The sequence below is a fragment of the Onychomys torridus genome, chromosome 19, assembly GCF_903995425.1.
Source record: "Onychomys torridus chromosome 19, mOncTor1.1, whole genome shotgun sequence".
In the NCBI taxonomy this organism is placed as follows: Eukaryota; Metazoa; Chordata; class Mammalia; order Rodentia; family Cricetidae; genus Onychomys; species Onychomys torridus.
The window spans coordinates 33310041-33333266 of record NC_050461.1 but is presented as its reverse complement, the minus strand read 5'-3'; the positions used below and the strand labels follow the sequence as shown (position 1 = coordinate 33333266).

The 23226-nt window shown below is 41.8% G+C and overlaps 1 protein-coding gene across 2 annotated transcripts in view; it reads left to right on the top strand.

Moving 5' to 3' along the window:
- Positions 1-19228, top strand: part of Hbs1l (HBS1 like translational GTPase) — a 72650-nt gene extending 53422 nt beyond the window's left edge. For both annotated transcript variants that reach the window (XM_036168621.1, XM_036168623.1), the window contains 10 exons: positions 786-932; positions 2607-2681; positions 4564-4681; positions 5191-5259; positions 7458-7562; positions 10974-11064; positions 11390-11498; positions 15770-15870; positions 17922-18066; positions 18600-19228. In XM_036168621.1, coding sequence (XP_036024514.1) covers positions 786-932; positions 2607-2681; positions 4564-4681; positions 5191-5259; positions 7458-7562; positions 10974-11064; positions 11390-11498; positions 15770-15870; positions 17922-18066; positions 18600-18611 — 972 coding nt within the window. In that variant the 3' untranslated portion in view covers positions 18612-19228. The remainder of the gene's footprint in view (positions 1-785; positions 933-2606; positions 2682-4563; positions 4682-5190; positions 5260-7457; positions 7563-10973; positions 11065-11389; positions 11499-15769; positions 15871-17921; positions 18067-18599) is intronic.
- The last annotated feature ends 3998 nt before the right edge of the window (positions 19229-23226 follow it).

Genomic DNA, 23226 nt, shown 5'->3' with positions numbered 1-23226 from the left:
GAGCACACCCCTGCTGCCTCCAGTGAATTACTTTGTCTTTTAAATGACAAACCTTGTGACATCTAAAAATAGGATCTGGGAATATGTAGTTTTGATTTCTTTTTAAATGGGGGACTTTTTAAATTTAAACTTTTTGGCTATTTGTACTTCTTGAGCAAATTCCTGGCTTATATCTTACCTAATTTTCTAAAGAACTCTATTCTTTTTTTTTTTTTTTTTTTTGGTAAAGATGACACTCCAGATTATTTGCCATCTTTATGTTTTAATTTTATGTTCCCCTCCCCCTCTGGCTAGGCATTTTAATTTTTTTGTAATCAAGGATAGACTTTCTTGTTGCTCTTTTTTATTCTTATGTATTTGTGTGTGTGTGTGTGTGTGTGTGTGTGTGTGTGTGTGTGTGTGTGTGTCTGTGCTTAAGACACATTATTCATATGGTGGTCAGAGAACAGCTCGTGGAAATCAGTTCTCTCATGCCAGCATATGGATTGAGGACATTGAACTCATCTAGTCAGGCTTGGCAGCAAGTAGCTTTACCTGCTGAGCCATCTTGCTGACCTCTTCCTGTTCTTTATTTTGTTATTATTGGTGTCACACGAGTATATAATCATAGTGAAAAATTTTAAGCTGTCTGTGGTAATCTCCCATTTGCTTTGGTGTTTGGTTTCGGGTTGGGGTCGTGTTTCAGCCTGCCTTTAAATCTGACCAAATGGTTAATTGAGTAACCTGTCCTTTGCATGAAAGGAGTGTGGCGTTCTTTCTAGCTTTGATTCTCTCTCCTTGCTCAGGCTGATGTAGCTGTTTTAGTTGTTGACGCCAGCAGGGGAGAGTTTGAAGCTGGATTTGAGACCGGAGGACAGACGCGGGAACATGGCCTTTTGGTCCGATCTCTTGGAGTGACCCAGCTTGCTGTGGCTGTCAATAAAATGGATCAGGTATCTAAAGGGCTCTGTGGGACTTCGTCTCTGTTGTCAAGATGATATTCTGGTGGCTAGAGAGATGGCTCTGGGGTTAAGAGCATCTGTTGCTTTTTCAGAGGACCTGGGGTTGTCTCCAGCACCCTCATGGTAACTCACAACCGTCTGTAACTCCAGTCCCTGGAGTCCATCACTGTCTCCTGGCTTCTGTAGGTACTCCACACTCGTGTGGTACAGATACATACATGAGGCAAAACACTCGTGCACATAAAATAAACAAATTAAAATTTAGATGGGACTGTCCTGTCCATGTAGATGCCCATAGATGGAACTGGTGTATATTTTATTAGTCTAGCTGCCATATTAAGTAAAAACAAATTTGCTATCCTTTAATTAGCCGAACATGGTATTATTAATCTTTAAGCAAGAATATCTTAATTTCAAAATGACGTTTGGAACTTAAAACTTTTCAATTACACTGTAAAATGAAAGTGTAAAACCATTTTATTGTATATCCACCAATTTTATTTTTCTGGATAAGAGTTTTCATTTTTTTTCTCTCCATCACAACCATTGGGTTATAATATATGATTATGTCCTTTGTAAAAAGTTGACAATATTCTGATGCATGTTTTCCTGGATAAAGAAGTTTTATGGCTTTATTGTAGGCTATGTTAAGGATATGATTCATTCCAACAGTCTAATTTTGAAGATTTCTAGTTGTTCTGGTTGTGGGTATATGTAAGTGTATATTTTGAAATGGCTTGTTCTCTGGGCCTCAGGCCATATAACTTTTGAAACTTGCTAAATATGATATGAGTGCCTTTGAGAAATGTACTGATTATTTACTCTTGGCACATGTGGTGTATTTATGACCATAAACGGGCAAATCAACTTTGATGAAAAAAAATTTTCTAATTTGATATACAAAGCATACTTCATTTGTTAATAACTTCATTGTTTTATGAATAGCAATAATATTTAAGTATATTTTTCCTTTGTACATTGTTTGTACTTCATTTTCCATCTTGGTTATTTGGACATATACAATATGTATTTTGCTTATTTTTGTGTTTAGGTATTTTCTTCACCCTAACTTCCGTATTCATCAATATTCTCTGTTAGTTCTTCTATAGTTTATTATTGTGTGTAGTATTAGTTTTTCTCTAGCATTTTTGTATGAAAAATTTCAAATGTAGAGAAAACTAGAAAGCTTTTTAGTAAATACTCATATTGTAGCCACTACATAGGATTCTAGACTTTATTGTTCACGTTCCTCTTATCATATGTATTTCCACATAATTATAGACACTGGTATACATACACCTAAATTCTGCATATGACCTAGAGTTGACATTACATACTTACTTGTCTAGTGTGCTTGGCTGAGGTGGATGTCAGTACTTTTATTTTAATCTAATGTTTGGTTAAAGCATGATTTAATAAATTACTTTTATCTCCAAATATGAAATCACTTGTAGCATAACTATTAGATTCTAACTGTTAGAGATTGTTGGCTTCCTGTTTTAGCAAAAGTTAACCTTAGGTCATATTAATGGTAAGATTTTTTTTCTGTGTTTTAATTTTAATTTATATTTTATATATTTGGCTATGTACATTTTATTATAAAAATTCTGATTTTATTTGTCTATTCTCATGCATAACTCTAATTATAAATTGGATCTTTATCAGGTAAATTGGCAACAAGAACGATTTCAAGAGATTACTGGAAAACTTGGACATTTTCTTAAGCAAGCAGGTTTTAAGGTATGATGATTTTAAATTAAACTAGTTTGTTAATTTCTCTAAGTCATCTTACTGACATAAGAAAATAAGCTAACATATTAATATTCTTTTCGGGTCTTTTTGGTTTTGAATTTTTACTTGACACCATTTCCCTCCCCTTCCACTCCCTCCAGCCCCTCCGATACCCACCCTCCCTGTTCACTCTCAAATCATGGCCTCCTTTTCTCTAGTTCTGCTTTTATATGTGTGTAAGTACAACCTGCTGAGTCCATTTAGTGTTGCTTGTATGCATATGACTTCAGGGCTAACACTTTGGTACTAGTTAATCAATTGGCTCATCCTTGGGGAAGACTACTTTTCTGTCTCTCAGCATTCCTTGCTTGACAAAGGATGGAGCCTTAGACAAAACTTACCCCTTCTGTGTTAGCCTGTCTGCTGCTTCTGTCATTGGTTTTACTCCAGCATACATATTATTGAGGTGTCACAGATGTAATTTCCCATCATTTCTAGGAGACAGTCTTGCAGCAGACTGGCCCTCTGGCTCTTTCTTACAGTCTTTCTGTCTCTTCTTCCACCATGTCTCTTGAGCCTTAGGTGTGTGGGATTATGTTGTAGGTGTATCAGTTGGAGCTGGGCACCCCACAGTCATTTCTTCTCTTCATTTGATCATTTGTCACTTTTGTAATGGTCCATCTGCAGCAATGAGACGCTTCATTCATGAGGTTGAGAAGCTACTGTTATCTATGGGTAAAAGAATAGGTATTTAGAATGCACTTGGGGAATGTACTAGTTTAGTAAAGTGGCAAAGTAGGTTCTCCTCTAGGATCCATACCTCACTAGCCATGGGTGGTGGCACAGATTTCCCGGATCAGGCGTGATTTCTCTCCTGTTAAGCAGGCCTTGAATCCAGTTTTACAGCTGTTGGTTACTGCCAAGGCCTAAGTACCACTGTTGCACCTCCAGGGTTCTCGTGCCATGCTACTCATTGTTGCAGTGCAGAGGCGTCTCAGCTGAGCAGGACTGTTGATTCCTCCCTCCCTTGGTAGCTTGCTAATCCGCAGGGAGGCGGCTTTAAGGACAAATCCAGTTCAATTCCCCCGTGTGGTGTCTTCAGCACCGGCGTCTTCCCTGCAACTTCTGGAGACAACCAGAAATACCCTGTATTGTTTGGGGAATCTCTTGACTCCCCTCACCAACAACTTGAAAGGTTTCTTATGCCTAGTACTGGAGTTTTTGTTAGATAGTCTATGGCTCTTAGGGTAGTCTTGTCACCCAAGTGGCATAGCTTCATTAAAACTATATATATACACACACTTACATGTATTATATGTGATTTTAAAGAAATATAAAATATATGATACCTTATGGCTTCTCCATAATGTATAATAGTCTTATTTATACCTATCCTTCCCTTTCCTTCTTTATTAATATTATCTTGTTGAGTATGTTTAATTCTATTTTTCTTTCTCTTCTGGTATGTGTATATAATATATTCTTTTAAATATATTAATACTGACTTTTAAAATGTTCATATATTGAGTATTTGGCCTGGATTTTATGTGATAAGAGATTTTCTCCCACCTACCACTTTAGATAGTAAAGCTTAAGGAGGTCACGGAGGCATGTTGGCAGAAAAGAATTTATCCAGCAAAAATCTGTAATATGCCTACGTCAGCGAGTAAATATGCTTTAATGGTTAGAAGGAATTTTCCAGATCTCCCCCAAATTCCAAACTACTGGCTCAGGTAACCTCAGGGCTACACTTCGCTGATGCCAGTTACCATTTGGAAAGTCTGTTGCTGTTCGGTTTGCAAACTTGATCTGGTTGTAGTAATGATGAGTCTCTGCATTTTTTGCTTATAGTATTCTATAAGTAAGTGTCTGTCTTCCATCTTGTTAATAGGAGAGTGACGTAGCTTTTATCCCTACAAGTGGTCTCAGTGGTGAAAATCTAACCACAAGGTCACAGTCAAGTGAGCTCACGAAGTGGTATAAGGGACCATGTTTATTAGAACAAATTGGTACGTATACTGCTGCCATTGTTTTGATGCGCTATAAACTTGATATCGATTATTTGGAGTTCTTTATGAGAGACAATGCATATGAAAAGCATAGAATTTGTAATCAGAGAAATGGGGCTCTTAGTTTTGAAATCATGTGTACTAGTTAAAGTCGTAGCGCGTTGAAGCTACGTTATGAGGTTAGAACTGGTTATGAGGTTATGGTTATGAGGTTAGAACTGTCTTACAGACTAGTTAGAATTCAATGAAGTGATATGTGGGAAATACAGTTTATAGTTGTAAAGTATTTGAATGACAGTCATTTCCTGTTAGCATTTACAGAATAAGTTCTTTCTCTAGAAGAAGAGAGGCAATGATGGGCACACTTGAGGTAGTGGAAAAATAATTCCTTTTTTGGGTTTGAGGGTGCTGGGAATCAAAACCAGGCCCCTGAGCAGACTGTGCTCTTCCCCTGAGCAATGTCCACAGTCCTGTCATTTAAATTGAACTGTTTGCCATTTTCCTACCAGATTCCTTCAAGCCCCCTCAACGATCTATTGAGAAACCTTTTAGGTTATGTGTGTCGGATGTCTTCAAAGGTGAGTGCTGCTCTTTAGACCTGCTTTGTCACGCTGCCCGTCTACTCTTTGTGCTTCATTTTCTCCAGCTGTCGTGGTGTCTTTGGGTTCATCCTGTCCACATGAACGTAGGATGAGCACCAGGCTTTCACTATTACTTCACAGGGCCCAGACCCAGAGCCCCCGAACACTCTTCAGTTTACACACCACTTCCCCTTTACAGTCACCTGTCAGGGGCAAAGCGGCCTAAGCTCTATCTTCCTGACCTTAAACACATTGGATAATTCATCTTTTTTAACCTCCAGAGTAAGGGGCTGATGAGATGGCTCACTGTGTAAAGGCACATGCCACCAAGCCTGACAGCCCGAGTCTGATCCCTTGGTCCCACATGGCAGAAAGAGACAGTCAACTCCTAAAGGTTTTCTTCTGTGGTGACTGAACACACACACGCAGAGACACTAAATAAGTATACTTTTAAAGTTAATAATATGCGCGCGCGCGCGCGCGCGCGCGCACACACACACACACACACACACACACACACACACACACACACACACTGTGTCCCTCCATGTTTTCATGCTTTAGTGTTCCTTCCTCTCTTTGCCTGTTTCCTACCCACCTGTGTTGGTTTGAGTAAGACATAGTATCACATAGACAAAGGGGGAAATTAATATGAGAAATCAGAACCATTAACTATGATAAAAGACTAGTGGTTAAGATACCAGGAAACCCTGCACCCTGGAGCTGAGGGAGGCAAAGGTTCAGACTGATGGAGAAGGTGCTATACTAAGTACCTAAGAATGTGCCTAACTTAAACATAGGTAGAAGGCCCTGTCTAGAAAACTACAGAACGGTAGTAGAATAAAAGCTATGAGCTAAAGTATATAATATTGATAGAGTGGGATAATTGATATTATAAAGATGTCAGTTGTCTCCTATTATCACACAGAAAATAAAGAGTGCCTTTTTACAGTGGTTGCTCTGGGCCTGCCCATACAGGCCCCCCACTGTGTTCCTTGCCCCCAGCCCTGCACTGGTAATCATTATTGCAGTGGTTTCTCTGCTGTTTATTTTATGAACCCTTGAAAGGCATCTGCAAGATGTAGTCTAGTACCTGACACAACATGCATTTAGTAAATGAGTAAGAAATGAATGTAAGCAGAGGGATGGGATGGAATTGAACTGTATCATCATCACAATTAGTCTCCAGAGAAGTGGTGGGAGAGGGCTGTGGAAATGCTTGAGATGGTCCTTTATCTGCTAGGACCCCGGAGCAGTTGCTGTCCTCCAGCTGGTGTCTGATGAGCTGCTGTCTCTCTGGGCAGCTCCCCAGCTCCCGCCTTGCGTGTCCTTGAGTGTGCCCCCTGAGCTAACACACGCTCTAGTTCTGACTCCTCCTGTACTTACATTTGCATTCTTTTTGATGATGGCTGTTGTCATAGCCATCATGAGACTTTCTTCCTTCCTGGTTTTCTTTGACTCACTTTCTCCTGCCACCTCCTTTTTGTGACCTGTCTCCTGGCTGTGCAGGCTTCTTTTCAGATTCTGAAATAGTGATTTCACTAAATGCTTTTCATGAAGTAATGTCCATGACTTCCCCTACTGCCCACATCTGGATGCTTCCCACATTTATGTCTCCACCCTGAGTCACCTCAGCCAGTCACCTCAGCCTCAGAATAGATAGAGACTCTAGGTATGCCACCTGAATCTCCCAAAGCTGTTAGCATCTTACCCTTAGTTCTCGGCCCCCACCTTCTCTCCCCCAGAGCCTTGCATGTGCTGGGCCAGTGAGCTGCACCCCAGTGCACCACCGTGGATTCTTAGGGGCACAAGTTTTCCTTTTCCTTTAAATCACATTGTGGTCCTCAGGTTCACTCACTCTTGTCTTTCTCTTGTACTGGGCTAGGTTTCTTATGGAAAATGGCCTCTGCTTCCTTCTCTTACCCCGGAGCTTAGATTGCCTGGTCTATTAGTCATTCAGTAAACATTTGGAAAGGAAGGAACCTTCACTTTTTGTTATATGAATAATTTTATTTGCAAGAAAAACTGGAAGTGAGTGTGACTATTTAGTAGAGGTCCTAAGATTTCTAACCTGACCAGGGCTTGGTGTTGATTTAACTCCTGCCTTTTGTAGTGATGGAGGGAAGAACTGTCACAGTGGGCGCTTACCAGATAACAGTAGTATGTGCTTCATGGGGTGTTGGTATGTTTTGCAGATCAAGGATCTGGCTTTTGTGTGACTGGTAAAATTGAAGCTGGTTATATCCAGACTGGTGACCGACTGTTAGCAATGCCACCCAATGAAACCTGTACTGCGAAAGGTATGACCAGTGTGCAGCATGCTTTTGCTAACAGGTCTTGAGACAGCAGATTTCTTCTTCAGTAGTCTAGTTATAACTCTGGAGTCAATATCCTCTTACTGAAATTGTAACTAACTGTCAAAATGATACTGACTGTTGAACACTGAAATGTGAAAACAAACGATTTTTTTTTTTTTTTCTGTTGTGGCACATGGCTGTGTGTACATAGAACATTCTAACCCTGGTAACATTCTGTTTTGGGTACTGAGTCATAAAATCTGGTAGAAGACTGAGCCAACTGCATACATACCTGACAGATACTTAAAAACTTATAATTTGTAGAAGAAATTAAAGAATCCAGTCAGTGGCAGGTAACTTGTCCCCATGGAGTCTATTTCAGAATCAACAGCTTTGATCATGTTTATGCCTATACATGATACCTGTGATTACCCCCCTCTCTCTGTGTTTAAGGTAAATATAGGAACACATAAGTGGAGCTAACTTAAGTTGCCATCTCCACTGCTTTTTCAGAGGTATACTGTGTGTGTTGATGATCATTGATAACTCTTTCCGCCTAAGGGTTAGCCTTCCGTGTGTATATGTTCTTATCTAAATTTATCTTAGAAAATGCTCAGTTCTACGTAACCTTAATCTGACTTCTAGCCAATTCTGTGACTTCTGGGTAAAATGGAAGATGTTTTATAGTAGAATGATATTATTTGTAAAGTATAAGCTGAAGTCTAACCCGGTGGAAACGTTAACATTTTAGCACACCCTCTACCGCTCGTCTTTGGTCTGTGTTCATAGTTGTACTTGGCAGGGCTGTAAATTTGAATGTACAGTTTTCAAACTTTGAGTTTTCAAACTCTCCTGCCACTGTCTGCCCTTCTCCTCCTACCCCCCTCCCTCAGGGGGTAGAGATTGACTCTAGATACCTGCTAGGCAGAAATACCACTGAGTCACATCCTCAGCCCTTGGTATTTGGATATAAGTCTTAACTCTGCAGCTCAGGAGAGCTTTGAACTCAGTCTGTAGCCTAGGCTGGCCTTACCTCTGTGCTCTCCTGCCATAGCCTCACAAGTGCTGAGAGTCCATGTGTGAGCTACCACAGGTAGTGAGTGTAAGGAGTTGATAAATACCTAGGTAGGTAGTATGTGGAACCTATAGTTGAAGGTTACATGGGAGTGACAAATTCTATTTCCGGTTGACCCTACTCTTCTTGCCTGCCACAGACCGTGGCATTTCTGGTTCGATGAAAAATAATGTGTATTTTAAGAAGATCCACTTTCCATAGCTCTGTTGTTGCAAGTGTAGCTCTGTGCTTCTGCTTCTAAGGTGGTTAAGACCTGCAACACTGGGTGCAGAGGTGGCCCAGCTGAAGTGTTCACCATGCCAGCAGGAAGAGTTGAGTGCATTCCTGGAACCCACGGCAGGCTGGCATTAGTGCAGTCTTAGAACCCACATGACAGCCTGGCATTAGTGCAGTCCTAGAACCCACATGATAGCCTGGCATTGGTGTAGTCCTAGAACCCACATGATAGCCTGGCATTGGTGCAGTCCTAGAACCCACATGATAGCCTGGCATTGGTGTAGTCCTAGAACCCACATGATAGCCTGGCATTGGTGCAGTCCCAGAACCCACATGACAGCCTGGCATCAGTGCAGTCCTAGAACCCATGTGACAGCCTGGCATTAGTATAGTCCCAGAATCCATGTGACAGCCTGGCATTAGTGCAGTCCTTGAACCCATATGACAGGCTGGCATTAGTGCAGTCCTAGAACCCACGTGACAGGCTGGCATTAGTGTGCAGTCCTAGAACCCACGTGACAGGGATCCCAGCACTGGAGAGGCTGGCAGGCTGGTCCCTGGGTTTCACTGGCAGCCAAACTACTTGGCAAAGTCCTGCCTTCAACAATAAGAACAGAACAAACTGAGATTGTTGGTGCCTGAGGAACATCACCTGAGCTTGACCTCCGTCCACCATGTGCATGTACTTGTGTGCATGCATGTGTGCACGCACACACTCACTCACACTCACACACACATCAAAGAACTAAAACACTTAGGAAATACTAATTTCTGTCTGCTAATGCACTTTTTTTTTTTTTTTTGAAAGAATAAACTAAAAAAAAAAAAAAGATTTTAAATAACCAGCAGTTGAGAATTGAGAACCTGGTCCTAAAATTACCACAGGCCTTGCACTTGTGTCCCTGTGGACACCTGTAAGGGAGAGCCCCACACTCCTTGCCGCCGTGTGCTGCTCTGCTCCACGGGGAGACGGCCAGTCCCTCTGGTGAGCAGCTGTTCCCAGAAGCTGGAGCGGTGGGAGAAGCTTCTACTCTGAGTCTTGCCTGGCTGTCTGGACAGACTCTGCCCACTGCCAAGAATATTGTCCAAGAAGAGAATGTCACAGAAGGGAGAAAAGCATAGTGCTATAAAGAAATGAAGGATTATAACTTATTAAAAATGTCAGTCCAGAACAGTCCTGCCATGGCTAGCCTGCACACTGTCTTCATTGGAAGACACAGCTTTCAGCGAAAAGTAATTTAACCTGTACATCTAACCCATCAAATGAAATAGCACAAGATTTGTTTCAGAAGCCCTGGAATAAGGAAGCTACATAAAGCCCTAAGAAATTGCTCTTCAGGCCTGTTTTGAGGTGACTAGGTATGGTGATTTTTAAGTTAAATTTTATTGCTGTTTGCCTAATCTCCCCTGTAATACTCACGGTGTGCAGACTCTCTGGGAAGAACCTGTCTTTGAGCAGGGTTAGATGAGTGGACACTCAGACTCTGAACAGTTTTGTTCCATAGCTCCCCCAGAGAACACAGGGCTTCGTTTAGGTCATTCTCTAATTGAAAACAAAGTTTACCCAGTATGAGGGGACACTTCTAGAATCCCAGAATATGGGAGTTAAAGGCAGGGAGATCAGAGAGTTCAAGGCCAGCCTAGGCTATGTCTTGGAACTTTCTTGGGGCGGGGAGGAATTGAAAGGAAAGGCAGAAGAGCTCCAGGGAATAAGATATTCCCAGCCACCTTCCTTTGCCAGTCCTGTCTTTATGGCACGAAGAGTCATTTAAGAATCTGGACTATTTAACTGTGACTGCACCCATTAATGCAGTAGCAGTGTTTGAATGAAGTCTGCTGGGAGGCTATTGCTTCATCGGGTAAGTGAGTTTGAAATATTTGACTAAATGGCAAGAAAGCGGCTTCCTGTGGGCAGACACCAGCCACCGTGTTTAGGGTGGTGCCCTAGAGCGTCAGGTCTGAAGGAACTACTTCCTCCACGCTTGGTTCTGCTTCTCACTCCTAACCCATTCAAATTGAAACAATGAGTACAGCGATGAAGCTCACCCCACCAGACTCCCTGGGTTGCTCTGGCTCTGTGCAGAGGTGTTTCACTGATGGCTTTGGTTTTTACTCATTTCCAGGAATCACTCTGCACGATGAGCCTGTTGATTGGGCAGCAGCAGGAGATCACGTTAGCCTTACTTTGGTTGGGATGGATATCATCAAAATCAAGTGAGTAAGAAAACAAGTTTGAACAGCCTTTGTATCAGATAGAGGACATCAGGGTACATGAGTTTTGCAATCCACTAGTTCTGTCTTAGCCAGAATTTTATTTGGCCAAATTTAATTGTTGCAAATGCCATCTAAAATGGAGTTGATTGGTGTTGACACACAAGCTCACCATGTTCTTGAGATGGAAGCTATAATTCATGAAGCTGTGCTTTTAGTTCAGGAGGGGACTCCTTAGAAAACATTCTAATTGGCTTAATTGTTTGAGTTTCTGTACAAGTGGATCTTTTTCGTGCTTATTCATTCACTTTCTCCCTCTCCGTTACAGTGTTGGCTGCATATTTTGTGGCCCCAAAGAACCTATCAAAGCTTGCACTCGCTTCAGAGCCCGGATCCTCATCTTCAATATTGAAGTTCCTATCACTAAAGGATTTCCTGTGAGTTTCCTTTGCATTGGCCTTGCTTCTGTGAACTCAGGGAAGTCCCAACTCACCTTAAAATGTACCAATTGTTTCAAAGGAACATCTTTTCTAAGTTAGAAAAATAAGTTAGAATTTGAAAATACTTCGTTTCTTATTTTGATTCTTTTACAAAATATACTCTAATATTTATTTTCTGTGTGTGGGTGTTGGTTCACATATATGTCTGCATACCACGTGTGTGCCCACAGAAGCCAGAAAAGCATCAGATCCCCTGGTATTGAGTTACAGGTGGATTTCAGGAATCAAACCCCAGGTCCTCTGAAGAGCAGCCATGTTTTTAACCCCCAAGGCACCTCTCCAGCCCTTATTTTGATTCTTGAGTCTGAGAACGTTTTTTTAAGAGAATATATTTCATAATGAGTTGATTCAAACTGATGATAATATGGTTTTTCTGGGGGAAATGATAGACTTTTTACTGGGTAGAAAAGCTTACCTAGCATTTTTTATTTAGGTGCTTCTGTTTTGCTTAAGATACTTATTTTCAGTATTTCTGAGTGTAAAGTATAGATTAGTTTTACAGGTTAGAAAGCCACACAAATAGAGAAAATAAGAATATTCTGTTTGCACAATCCATCGAGAGCTAGTGTTTTGACTTCCTCAGGTTTCCATGCCCACAGACTATGCACCTGGCACGTGTGCACACCGAGATTTCAGGTGTGTCCTGAGCTCTCGTCACATTTGTTGAACTCTGACGTGTCCAAGCCACTCATTCTGATCCTGCATGATGTGATCGCTCTGCAGGGTGTCACTGACCAGCTCACATCTGCTTCACTGTGGGATGAGGTGTTTTTCACAGTGTTTCTTATTCCAGAAAGATGTTACTTGTGGGTTTGTTACTTCATGTGTAGTTTTCTTCTCATAGACTTAAGACCACACTCTCGTGTGGTTCCCTGTGTTTGTAACTTAGCAGTCAGACAATTCCTTCCCCATCAGATCATGTAGTACAGACAAAAGTGTGTCTCAGTAGACTTAAATAGTTATCCCTTGAAGGTAAAAGTCACTTTCACCATGCAGTGTTCCTATTTTTATAAATGCAGAAAAGCCCTTACTTACATAAATATGCACCATTTATTTCAAATTAACGGCTTATTCTCATCTAGAAAGATGCACAGCCAAAATTTAACCATCATTTTGATTTTGATTTTGCTTCTTGACCCTAGGAACTTTTTCAAGAGAAAAAGAAATGAAGTAAAACAGGAATAGTAATTGATCTTTCAACTTTTTAAAGTCCATGATAGTGTTTGAGGAGCCCAGAAGAAATTACTTAGGACATTCAAGTTTATCCTATGTATGATTATATATCTGTGAGATAATCATTCGCTTTGCTTGTGATTCTTATTTCTATATAAGTGTAGTCACCATTTGATATTTAAATGCTTTAGTAATCATATTGTATTTTTATTCTCTTTTAAAAAGGTGTTTCACCAAAAGAGTTGTTATAATTGAAATATTTTGTTATTAACCACTTAGGATTAGCAAATAGTCCCTAGTCAGTTGCTGTAGAATGAGTGGAACTAGTTCCTGGGAAGCAGGAAGGTTGTTGTAGCCTATGTTTACATGCACAGTAATTGATTTTTGCCAAGAGAGAGAGTGGTCAAGAGGCAGTACTTACTTTGAATAGTAGCACTATCACTTGCCCAGAGTAGTTTCTTAAGAATAAGCATCAAGTGAAAGCTTTTCAGCTGCTTCAAGAGACTCTCCTGCATATCAGGATAAAATGTGATCAGGAAAAGTGGTCATATCTACCTGCTCTGGTAGAAAAAGGCTAAGAAAGGCTGTCTTAAACAATTAAAATTTTACTAGTTAGCACTTAATTCTGCCAATACTACATACGAGGTATATGTAAATTTCCCTTAGTTGTTATGACAACTGTACACAGCTGTATGACAACAAAAGAAAGTGTAAGATTAATTCCATTTAAGTTCATATTTTATCTTTATTGTAATTAGTATATCTAAGAAAGTTTACTGATATTTTTAATAGGCTACTTAAGAAAAATTATTTTGTCGCCTAACATTATAGCTTAATGAAATACTGGGTGATTTGGTTCTCCTAACCCCATGAAGCCAAGTTCAATCCCTAACACCCTTAGACCAGTGTATTTCAGATTTCAGAGATGTTACAGATTTGATTAGAAAGCTGGCTACACACATGCTACACGGAACTTCTGATAGTAAGAGATTTCTGACACGTGCTATCTCTTACCATAACTTGTTAATGTTCATAGAACATGAAATACACAGGACTGAATTGCCTCCCATCAAGTCTCTCTGTTTAGATGGGTCTATAACGGAGTTTGGAGAAATGCTTTGAGTTGTCTGAATTGTGAGTGGAGACTCTTGTGAGGTTGTGACTAGGTAAATAGCAACAGTTGAGCCAGGACCCAGTTTTTCCTGTTGACACAGGGCTGCAGATGGTTTTAGATTATGAGTGAGTTTGACTTCATATATAATATTAAGACATCAAGATATTATACACTAAATTCTCTTGATTGTAAATAGATTGTTTCACTCATGTCCAACAGGTTTTTTGTTTTAGTTAATAAATGACGCTGTGGAAAGAGAAGGAAAAATCAAATGTAACCCCATATTTCTACAACCCATTTGTTAGCCCTGATGTTACAGCTCAGCAAATAGTAGAAGGAACTGAGTGGGGTTTATGTGCCTCTTTTCTTTGGTATTTGGTAGGCCATGAAGACCTAGTCACGTGTGAGATGATCTAGTCCTAAAGAGATGTTTCTTATATACTCAGTCTCACATTTGTATTGCAACGTGCGGTTTAAGACCTGCAGCCAATGAGTGTGGAGGGGACCCATGACCTAGTGCATGCTGTGCAAGCACCCTCCCTCAGAGCTGCATCCCTGATTTGCTTTTCTCTCTTCTACAAGTGCAAACTATTTTGGCTAGGAATTCCAGATAGGAAATGTCTGTTTCTACAACTCAACGGCTCAAAATGATGTTTACAAACCATTTAAAGTAGGAGAGCTTTACTGCTTCCTGGGAATGCGGTCTGCTGCTGTTGACGCACTGTGGACATACTGGTAGCATACTCAAAGCCTATTATTTGAATAAGAACAGCCAGTCTGCATTCTGACCTTGATTGGAATCCACCAAAGCTTCCCCCTTTTCCTTCAAAAAAGCTTCTCTTAGAAAACAGAAGGTTGTGTCCATGTGATTTCCACAGGTCTCAGTAGCCGACATGGGAAGAGCCAGCAATTTGTAGCTTCAACTGATTCAGTGTGCAATTTAAGCTTCCATGAAGCTCCATGGCCACATTACATGCCAGAACTTTCTGCTATTTCTCTTTCATGTGAAAACATAGTCAACAGTACTTAGTTTATGATCTAATGATCTAATGGCAGGCGAGAGCAGGCATGTTCAGGCTGGGATGGCCACAGACGATGTGATGGATCAAATCATCGTGTTATCTGGATGTTTCCCATGTGCTGGATACTGTTAATACTAGGTGACGTCTGAGCATCCTCATTTTAGTGTATGGAACCTCAGTCAGGGACTTTGCAGGTAGACAAGTTAAAGAGCATGGCCCAGGTGAAGGTGATTTGCACCTATGCTCTGTCACACAGTGCTTGGTACTTGGGGATTCTTACCAGTGTTGCTCTCCTCCTTTGTCTCTGTATATGGAAGCTTTTCTTTTTGCCCAAGAATGGCTGTAGTGATCACCTGTGAATATGTCAGATCCCCCTCCCTCGTCATTCCTGATGAAACAGTTCACTTGTTGAACATTTGTGCTTCCGAGTACTTTATCCCAGCCTGTTTCTTTGTCCTCACAATTCTGGGACACTGACCTACAGACAAATGCAAGTGAAAAGCTTGGAATTCAGGCTTAGATTCTTTCCCTACTACTTCTTACGATGCCACCATGGCGGCGAGTGTTGTAAATAAACAGTAGCTGCTTTTAACCTTTACAGCAATCCCAAGCTACTGTTCTCTTCACCGTCACAGAGGAAAAGGGAACAGCAAGGCTCTGCAGCCTGCTGAAGTTCACGCTGAGTGCAGGGTAGAAATGCGAAGGAACACCCTACTAGTGTGGGCCTGGAGGCGGGGCTGCTGGAGAGTCATTAGAAAGTGACTCTGGCCACGGTGATGGCTTGCGTGTAGTTGATCATGCGCGTAGTTGATCGTGCGTGTAGTTGATCGTGCGCCAAAAGGAAGGCCGGAAGTGCTGGAGTGAATAGTTTCAGTGTTGCCTTCTTTGATCTGCTTTAGGTGCTGTTACACCACCAAACCGTCAGTGAGCCTGCTACTGTGAAGCGATTGATTAGTATCCTAAACAAAAGTACCGGCGAAGTCACCAAGAAAAAACCTAAGTGAGTGTTTTAACGCAGAAATCATAAACACTAGCCATGTAAGCAAATTCCTTACAGATAAGCTTGTGTGTGTACTGAGGTAAGTAGAGTCCAGTGTACTTTTTCTACCAATTACTTGTCAATGATTACATTAAAATATAGATAAACATTTAAGGGATGGGGAGATAGCTCAGTTGATAAAGGGTGTGCTTGCTGCGCAAGGATCCTCAGAGCCCATGGAAAAAGCTAGGTGCCTGGAACCCACTGGAACGGCAGCATCCGGGAGGCGGAGCCAAGTGGGTCCCTGCAGCTCACGGGCCTGCCAGCCTAGAATAATCGGCAAATTCACTGAGAGCTCGTGTCACAGAATAAGATGAAAAGTGCCTGAGGAATGTCATCCAAGGCTGGCCTTCGCCTTCCCATGCACGCACACCCGTGTGTACATACATGTGCAGTCATACAAATACCTACATAAACATTTAAGTTCTAATTTAGGAGCATATGTTAGCTATGATTAAAGTTATGTATGGTGGTGATGGGAATTATAAATAAAAACATAAGTATAAATAGATATGTATGCATCAGGCCACAGATGTTGATGGACAAAGCCATTTAGAAGCTAGTCCTGTGTTCTTAGAGATGAATTTAACTTGTCTGCCACTTGTTCCTGATCTCAGGCTCGTGCTTTCCTTAACTCTGTCACTTGCTCAGTGAGCTGGTCCCCTAGCCTAAGGAAGGTCTCTGCGTGTTCTCTAGCACTTGACTCTTTCCAGCCTGGGACGTAATTGTGTCCTGTCCGCATGGTCTTACACCGAGGTGATCACTACCGTGTTGGTTTTCTCATTATACTTCGCATCCAGGCTGAGGTCTGCACAGCCCTTCTTTGCCTGACACAGGAAGTACTGTCTGAGAAACTAAGCATACTCTAAATAAAATAAAATAATGCAAGTGCATATTGCAAAGTGCAGACCACTCTTACTCGGTACGAGTTAAAGGCATCCTAGTTTGGGTTGGGCGCCTGCACTTTGGGGTTTCCCTCCTCTTGAGCCCTATGGGGAATCCCACTCAAAATCCCCGTCTTTGCGGTTGAGTATGTCTCACCTTTGCACCTGTGTAAGAGGCCCCGGTGGTGCCTAATGGGTTAATGGGCTGCCGGCCAGCAGAAAGACCTGAAGGCAGCCTGCTCCTCAGAGGGAAGGGCTGCCTGCATGTCTCATGAAGGAGGTGCCTAGCTGGAGCCCTTGGCGTCTCACATCAGTGTGTGCTGTGATGCCCTGGCAAATACCACAGAACTATAAGATGACATTCTCAAGATCCATGGTTTCTAGGCTCTCTCGGGAGTGTTTCCCGTGACTTACACCTCAGCAATTGTGCACAGGAAGCAGTAAAGTGATAGAAAGCTTAACAAGCGCCAGAGGCAGGGTTCCAACCGACTCGGTGGCTTACACGAATGCTCCTCTGTGCGGGGTTGTTTGTGTCTGAGTTGGATGACAGTCATTTGGAGAACTTTTCAATTGAATTTTCCCTCCCTGTGGCACTCCAGAATCCTAGTGTAACACACCTAGTGTGAAGTCTAAGGTTGAATCATCAGAACTGTGAAAATAAATACATTTTAAAAGAGAATTAAGAGTTGGTATCCTGATAATATTAAGCTTTAGTATCATTTACTTTACTAGATAACTGAAGTTCTAGATTTCTTCAGGGAATGATAGAGAAGCACTGATCATGATGGGTGTTGAATATTTAGGGATAGGATACAGTGGACCTGAAGGGAAAGAGGTGTGTTTTAAGATTGGTGTGTACACACACACACACACACACATACACACACACACACACACCCCTCTGACATCCACCTAATGGTTCTTAAATCTGGAATTACCCTCATTCCTTTTAGCCTGGAAAAATTCAAAGGCGTATGCTCGAATTTAAAACATACACACATGCAACTTTTCTCCTGGATTTTGGAAGATGAGTTGATTTGCTGATTGGGTGCTAACTGCTCACTTCCCAGGTGCTCACTTCTCTGTTTTGCATATCCATTTGTTCCTTGTTTCCCTCACTCTTGCCAGGCTGCTGACCAAGGGCCAGAACGCTTTGGTGGAGCTGCAGACGCAAAGACCAGTGGCCCTTGAGCTCTACAAAGACTTCAAGGAACTGGGGAGGTTTATGCTGCGCTACGGTGGCTCCACAATAGCTGCTGGTGTTGTCACGGAGGTATGGTGATGTTCTAGCTCACCGTGCCCTTTCCACCTTTCCAGGGGCTCACAGGGGTTTGATGGCTTATGGAAACACACCACATTGGAACAAGAAGTGAAAATTGATATTAAAATAGTTTCTAAGTGAAAAGTATATGTGGGGTCAAATAAATTGGGAGTTCTGGTTTTGTTTAGTAGAAGAAGCTGTATTATTCTTCTTTAAATTACTGGCTTTCAGTGTATTTCAAATAATTCATCCAAAATCGAATTAATGTAGTTGTAACACTTTTTTAAACATAACTTTTATATATGATGAAGTACAGTGACATTTTGAAGGAAATAGCTAGAACCGAACCAGGAAATTTCAGTAGTTTGAATTTTCTTCTGCATTCCCATAGCTAATATGAATATTTTATCTTAAAAAACAAGTAAGCAGCATGATGGGAAGGGAAAATAGTGAAGGAACAGGAAAGTCTGTTCCCTGTCCCGGCTTTTGTTGTTGTTCTTGTAAAGGGTTGAAATGACGGTGCCACCTTTCGTTTTCTCTTGCAGATCAAAGAGTGATGGGTCCACTGTGACCCCACCACGTTTCCAAATGCCCAAATGCCGTGAGACAGGCAGCCACGGAGGCATCCAGTGGTGCAGTCACAGAAAGAGTGTGCAGTTGGTGACGTGTTGTAGATGAGGGGAACGAAAGCTATAATTAGCTGCCCAGAAGTATTCATGATCACTCCTGCAGAAACGTCAAGTTGCCAACTGACAAAGAAAGGCCACTATTATACTTCCGTTTCCAAAGCAGTTTTCCCTTTGGGGTGGTAGTGAAATGCGTCTGTTGTCCTGAGACTTGTGGGATTATCCGAAGACACTTAAGTCATCATGACATGGACTCAACTTCCAGCCAAACCAGAACAGTCTTCATTTTCTCTTTTCATTCTCCTGTTCCATGCACGTTTTAAGGAAGGGTGTCTAACTGGGGGCTTGGATGTAGTCAGTCTTTGACCTGGTGCTTTTTTTAGTTAACACTAAGAAAAGATTTCCTGATGGTAATAGTAAAGCTGTCCCCTCGTGTTCAACAAGTCTACCTTCAGAAGTGTGATTGAAGTGACTGAAAGGTGTTCTTAGGTCACTAAGGTTATTTAAGTTGAAGAGCCAGCTAATAAAATGCCTTAGTTTGAACATGTTGCAAAATGTGTTTTATTCCTTAAACATTTATGAGGGAGGCTGTCCCATCACCAGATGAGACCCAGGCACTGTGTGGGGTCCAGATTTTTGCTTCTTATGCTAATGGCGAATCAAGGTTAGTCTTTGCCACTTTAACTGTACCTTGGGTTTCCTGGTCTTTGGAGTTGATTATTGACCGTATCTGATCTCTGCTGCCGGGCTCTGCTCCCTGTGAAACTTCTTTCCTCTCATCACTTAGGGGCTCTCCTTCAATAGTCCAGCGACACACGTGAAGGCTTATTGACTTAACAAGGATTTGTTGACCATTTCCTAAGTCCCACAAAATTTAGGTTAGCTCTTGTCCTTAGCTGTGCCTGGGACTGAAGGACTCTTTATTATAGATTCAGAAATTAGAAGAGGCATGATACTGATAGATTTCCAAATCCAGTAGTCCCTCTGTTTCTTGCTTTCTTTTTTATTTATTTTCTTGGATTTTGCTAGATTTTCTTTTCTTTTTTTTTTTTTTTATCTGCTAGATTTTTGCTAGAAAAATAGTTTTGCTATGATTTTTTAGGGAATAGCCTCGGTTGTCCTTGAACTTGCTACGTAGCCCAAGCAGTTCTAAAATTTGGTCTTCCAGCCATAGTTCTCCAGGTCCTGGAATTCCAGGTGCACACCACTCCACCTGGCCCCTGCTGCGTTACTGCAGATTAGCATCCACATGGTGAGGTGCGAAGATCCTAAGTGTGCTGTGATCCTAGGTGACTGCACTCATACCATAATGCCTTAAAGAAAAGCATTGGTGTAGCTGTCAGTTGAGATGAGACTTGCTCAGAGAGAATGTTATTCTCATGCTATTCAGAAACTGTATAAAAACGTATGGTAGAAAACAACCTCAAATTGTCTTGAGTAACAAACCATCTGGACTCTTAACTGGAGCAGAGGTAATCCTCGCTTTGAGTCAGTCCAGGAGGGACAGTTCTCATGACCTGTACCAGGTCAGCCCTACTTGCCCTGCTTTGGTGTTTGTTGGCCCCCGAGACCCATCGACCACGACTGGAATTTTTCCTGGGACATGTTCCCAACAGTGTGAAGTGAATATAACTCACAACAGAGCTGGGAATTGTGAGGTGTTGGAATTGAGGGTGCTGCTAAGAAGTGGTTTGATGTACATCCCATACATGCATGATACAGAAGCATGATAAAATGAACACCCCAAGAGTTAGCTTAAATAACTAATAATCAAATGAAGGGGCTTAAAGGCTGTCTTCTTTTGAAAACTGTAAGTGTTCAGCAGAGCTCCATGGCCCATCGGTAAGCCCCATGCCAGCCTTTACCATCTGAAGCTGCATCCTCTCCACAATGAAACCACCTTCAAATGTAAACATAGTTGTAAAATAGAATTTAAAAGAACATATTGGTATAAGTGAACTGATTCCAACTGTGGAGACATGTTGTGACTACATTCTTTTGTTATTCCAACAACCATAACAAGTTTTAAGACTATTTTGGGTAGTCTCTAATTGAATTATTAATCAAAAAGCAAAAAAGAATTCAAGACAGGCTTAAACTATATAGTCCGGTCTTTACTCTCTCCCCAAAAAAATGCATAATGAAAATGTATTAAATGATATAATTACAGATGTTTGAATTCTCATACTGCTTTGCAGATCATGTGAACAAAGTTTGTAGAGGAATCCCATACAGAAGTAGAAAGAACGGATGTATATGCAGAGAGCACACTGTTAGAAGTAAATACCTGATGAGTAGATACCAACATCACTGAAGAGTTAAGTGGTGCAGAATCAACTGTGGGCCAGTAGACAGGGAAGTAAACTTTTGCTTTAAAATGCCTTCAATAGTGTTTAGCTTCTCTCCTTAAACTGCAGATATGGATGTATTGGCTGAAGAATTTAAATAGCTAGTGAAACTATCTTAAGCCTACATTTATTTAAAATGTAAGGATGCAACAAGAAGGCAGACGTTTTACAAAGTTGTCTTGTAGAGGGCAAAGTTATAAAATTCAAACTGCACTCGGGGCGCAACACAAATATAACGACTTGAAACCAAGATCAGAGAACTTACCCAGGTGGGTCGGAGAATGAGAGGAAATTCATGGTCAATAAGAAATTGAAGGCGAAGGTTGGTTTGCATTTTAAAAGTTCTAGAAAGTGGAAATACATGGATCGAAGGTACAGCAATGTACCGAGTTACTGCAGCCACAAAGTTCCCAGAACTGGTGACAGACAGGAGGTGATATAGATCCTTACCTGAATGCACTGTAGTGAATCGGGGACACCAAAGACAACCACTCCAGCTGACCAGAGACAAAGCATGATGAAGAGATGGGATGTAACAGTCAATATGGAAAACAAGGAGCAGGATGTCTTCAGAAGGTTACTAAAACCAAAACCAAAACCCATGATGCACAGAAGAGTTTGGTCATCCATGGAGCCTCAATAGAGTGCACTGTGGCTCGTGCTGTCCACTGAAAATCCATGAACAGGTCTGTTCTTCTGTAACAAAATACCTGAAATGCCTGGGTCATTTACAAGAGAAACTTAATTCTTACTGTTGTAGAAATAGGAGATGAAGATGAGTGTGCCAATAGGTTTGGTGTATGGGAAAAATTCCCTGCTCCCAGGTGCCCCTTACATCCTCCTCACCAGTCAGAGCAACAGAAGACACAAAGGGTGTCCATTACGAGGGTGCTGATGGGGCCATGAGCACAGTCTTAACTGCAGGAGTTCCCTCCTAAACACTGTTTGGAGAGTTAAACTTGACCTGGGTTTTGAAGGGGTGCAAGCATTCAAACTGTAACACCTGAGGTTGGAAAGGCAGACTCCTGGCTTCTGTGGCTAGTCCCTGCAAGGACGTGGATGTGTCATAAGATAGACTCGGATACTCTCAGGTATTAATTAGCTAGTCTCTCATTCCGTGCCAGCACCTCAGTGTTTTTTTCTACATCAGCTTCCTAAGTTGCTTTGCTGAAAGAGATACTGGAAGTGCCGATATGTGAACTTTGCGTATGTAGTTTCCAGGGTTGATGGAATTACAATTTGCTCAGATAAAGGAATGCTCCAGGAATGACTCATGGATGTGGGTTTTCTAATTTTCATACTTCATAAACAAATAGGTAAATGAATGCTAAAACTGCAGCCTCACAAGTTTGTTAAATAGGCTTGTTGGTGCACTGCCAACATCAGACCTCAGAGCACATAAGCCAGAACATTTCAACAGAATGTATAATCCTATGGCTGCCCTGTGGGTGACCACATACCGGCATCTTCATTGAAGTCATTGTTCCTATGGTTAGGTGTATCTTCTGAAGCACCTTATAAACATCTATCTATAAAAGAGCAATATATTCTTAATGATAAAGGAAACTGGGTTGTTGACAGCTTCATCTCCACAAGTTCTATGTAACAAGAGAATAGAGTCAATTACCTTAATAATAGTTACCTTAATAAAATAACAGCACTGTGGGCCGAATGGGGGCTTTAGAGGAAGGGGGATGCAGATTGTAAAGGAGCACACCACCAGGGCACTGTTCCCTTCTCCAGTTCCGGTCAGCTCCTGCATTGGGGGTCTAATCCAGCCAGTGCCTGCCTCCTGCCTCTAGACAGCCTGCAGCAACTCCACTCTCCAGGTGGCCAGACAGAAGTTCCAGACCAGTTCCCCACCAGCCAAATTTACAGGAGCTGGGGCCTCCACAGTGGGCGTGACCACATCAGGGCCTGGCATCAGAATCCTGTTTGGCAGCTTGATTATTGACTATGCCAGGAACCCACCTGCCGCTACAGCCCTGTGTAAGGCCCTAGGGCTCTTCTCTCTGATGGCCTTCCTCATCCCCTTTTCCATAGGGTCAACCGGCCAGCCCCACTGTTTTGACCGCCAGTCCCAGTGCTGGGGTGAGCTAAGCTTTACCGTTAGAACATTTCTTTACACAATAGCAATATGGCATTTAGGCATAAACAAGGTGGCTCCCATAGTACCGACTATGGCTGATGGCTTCTTG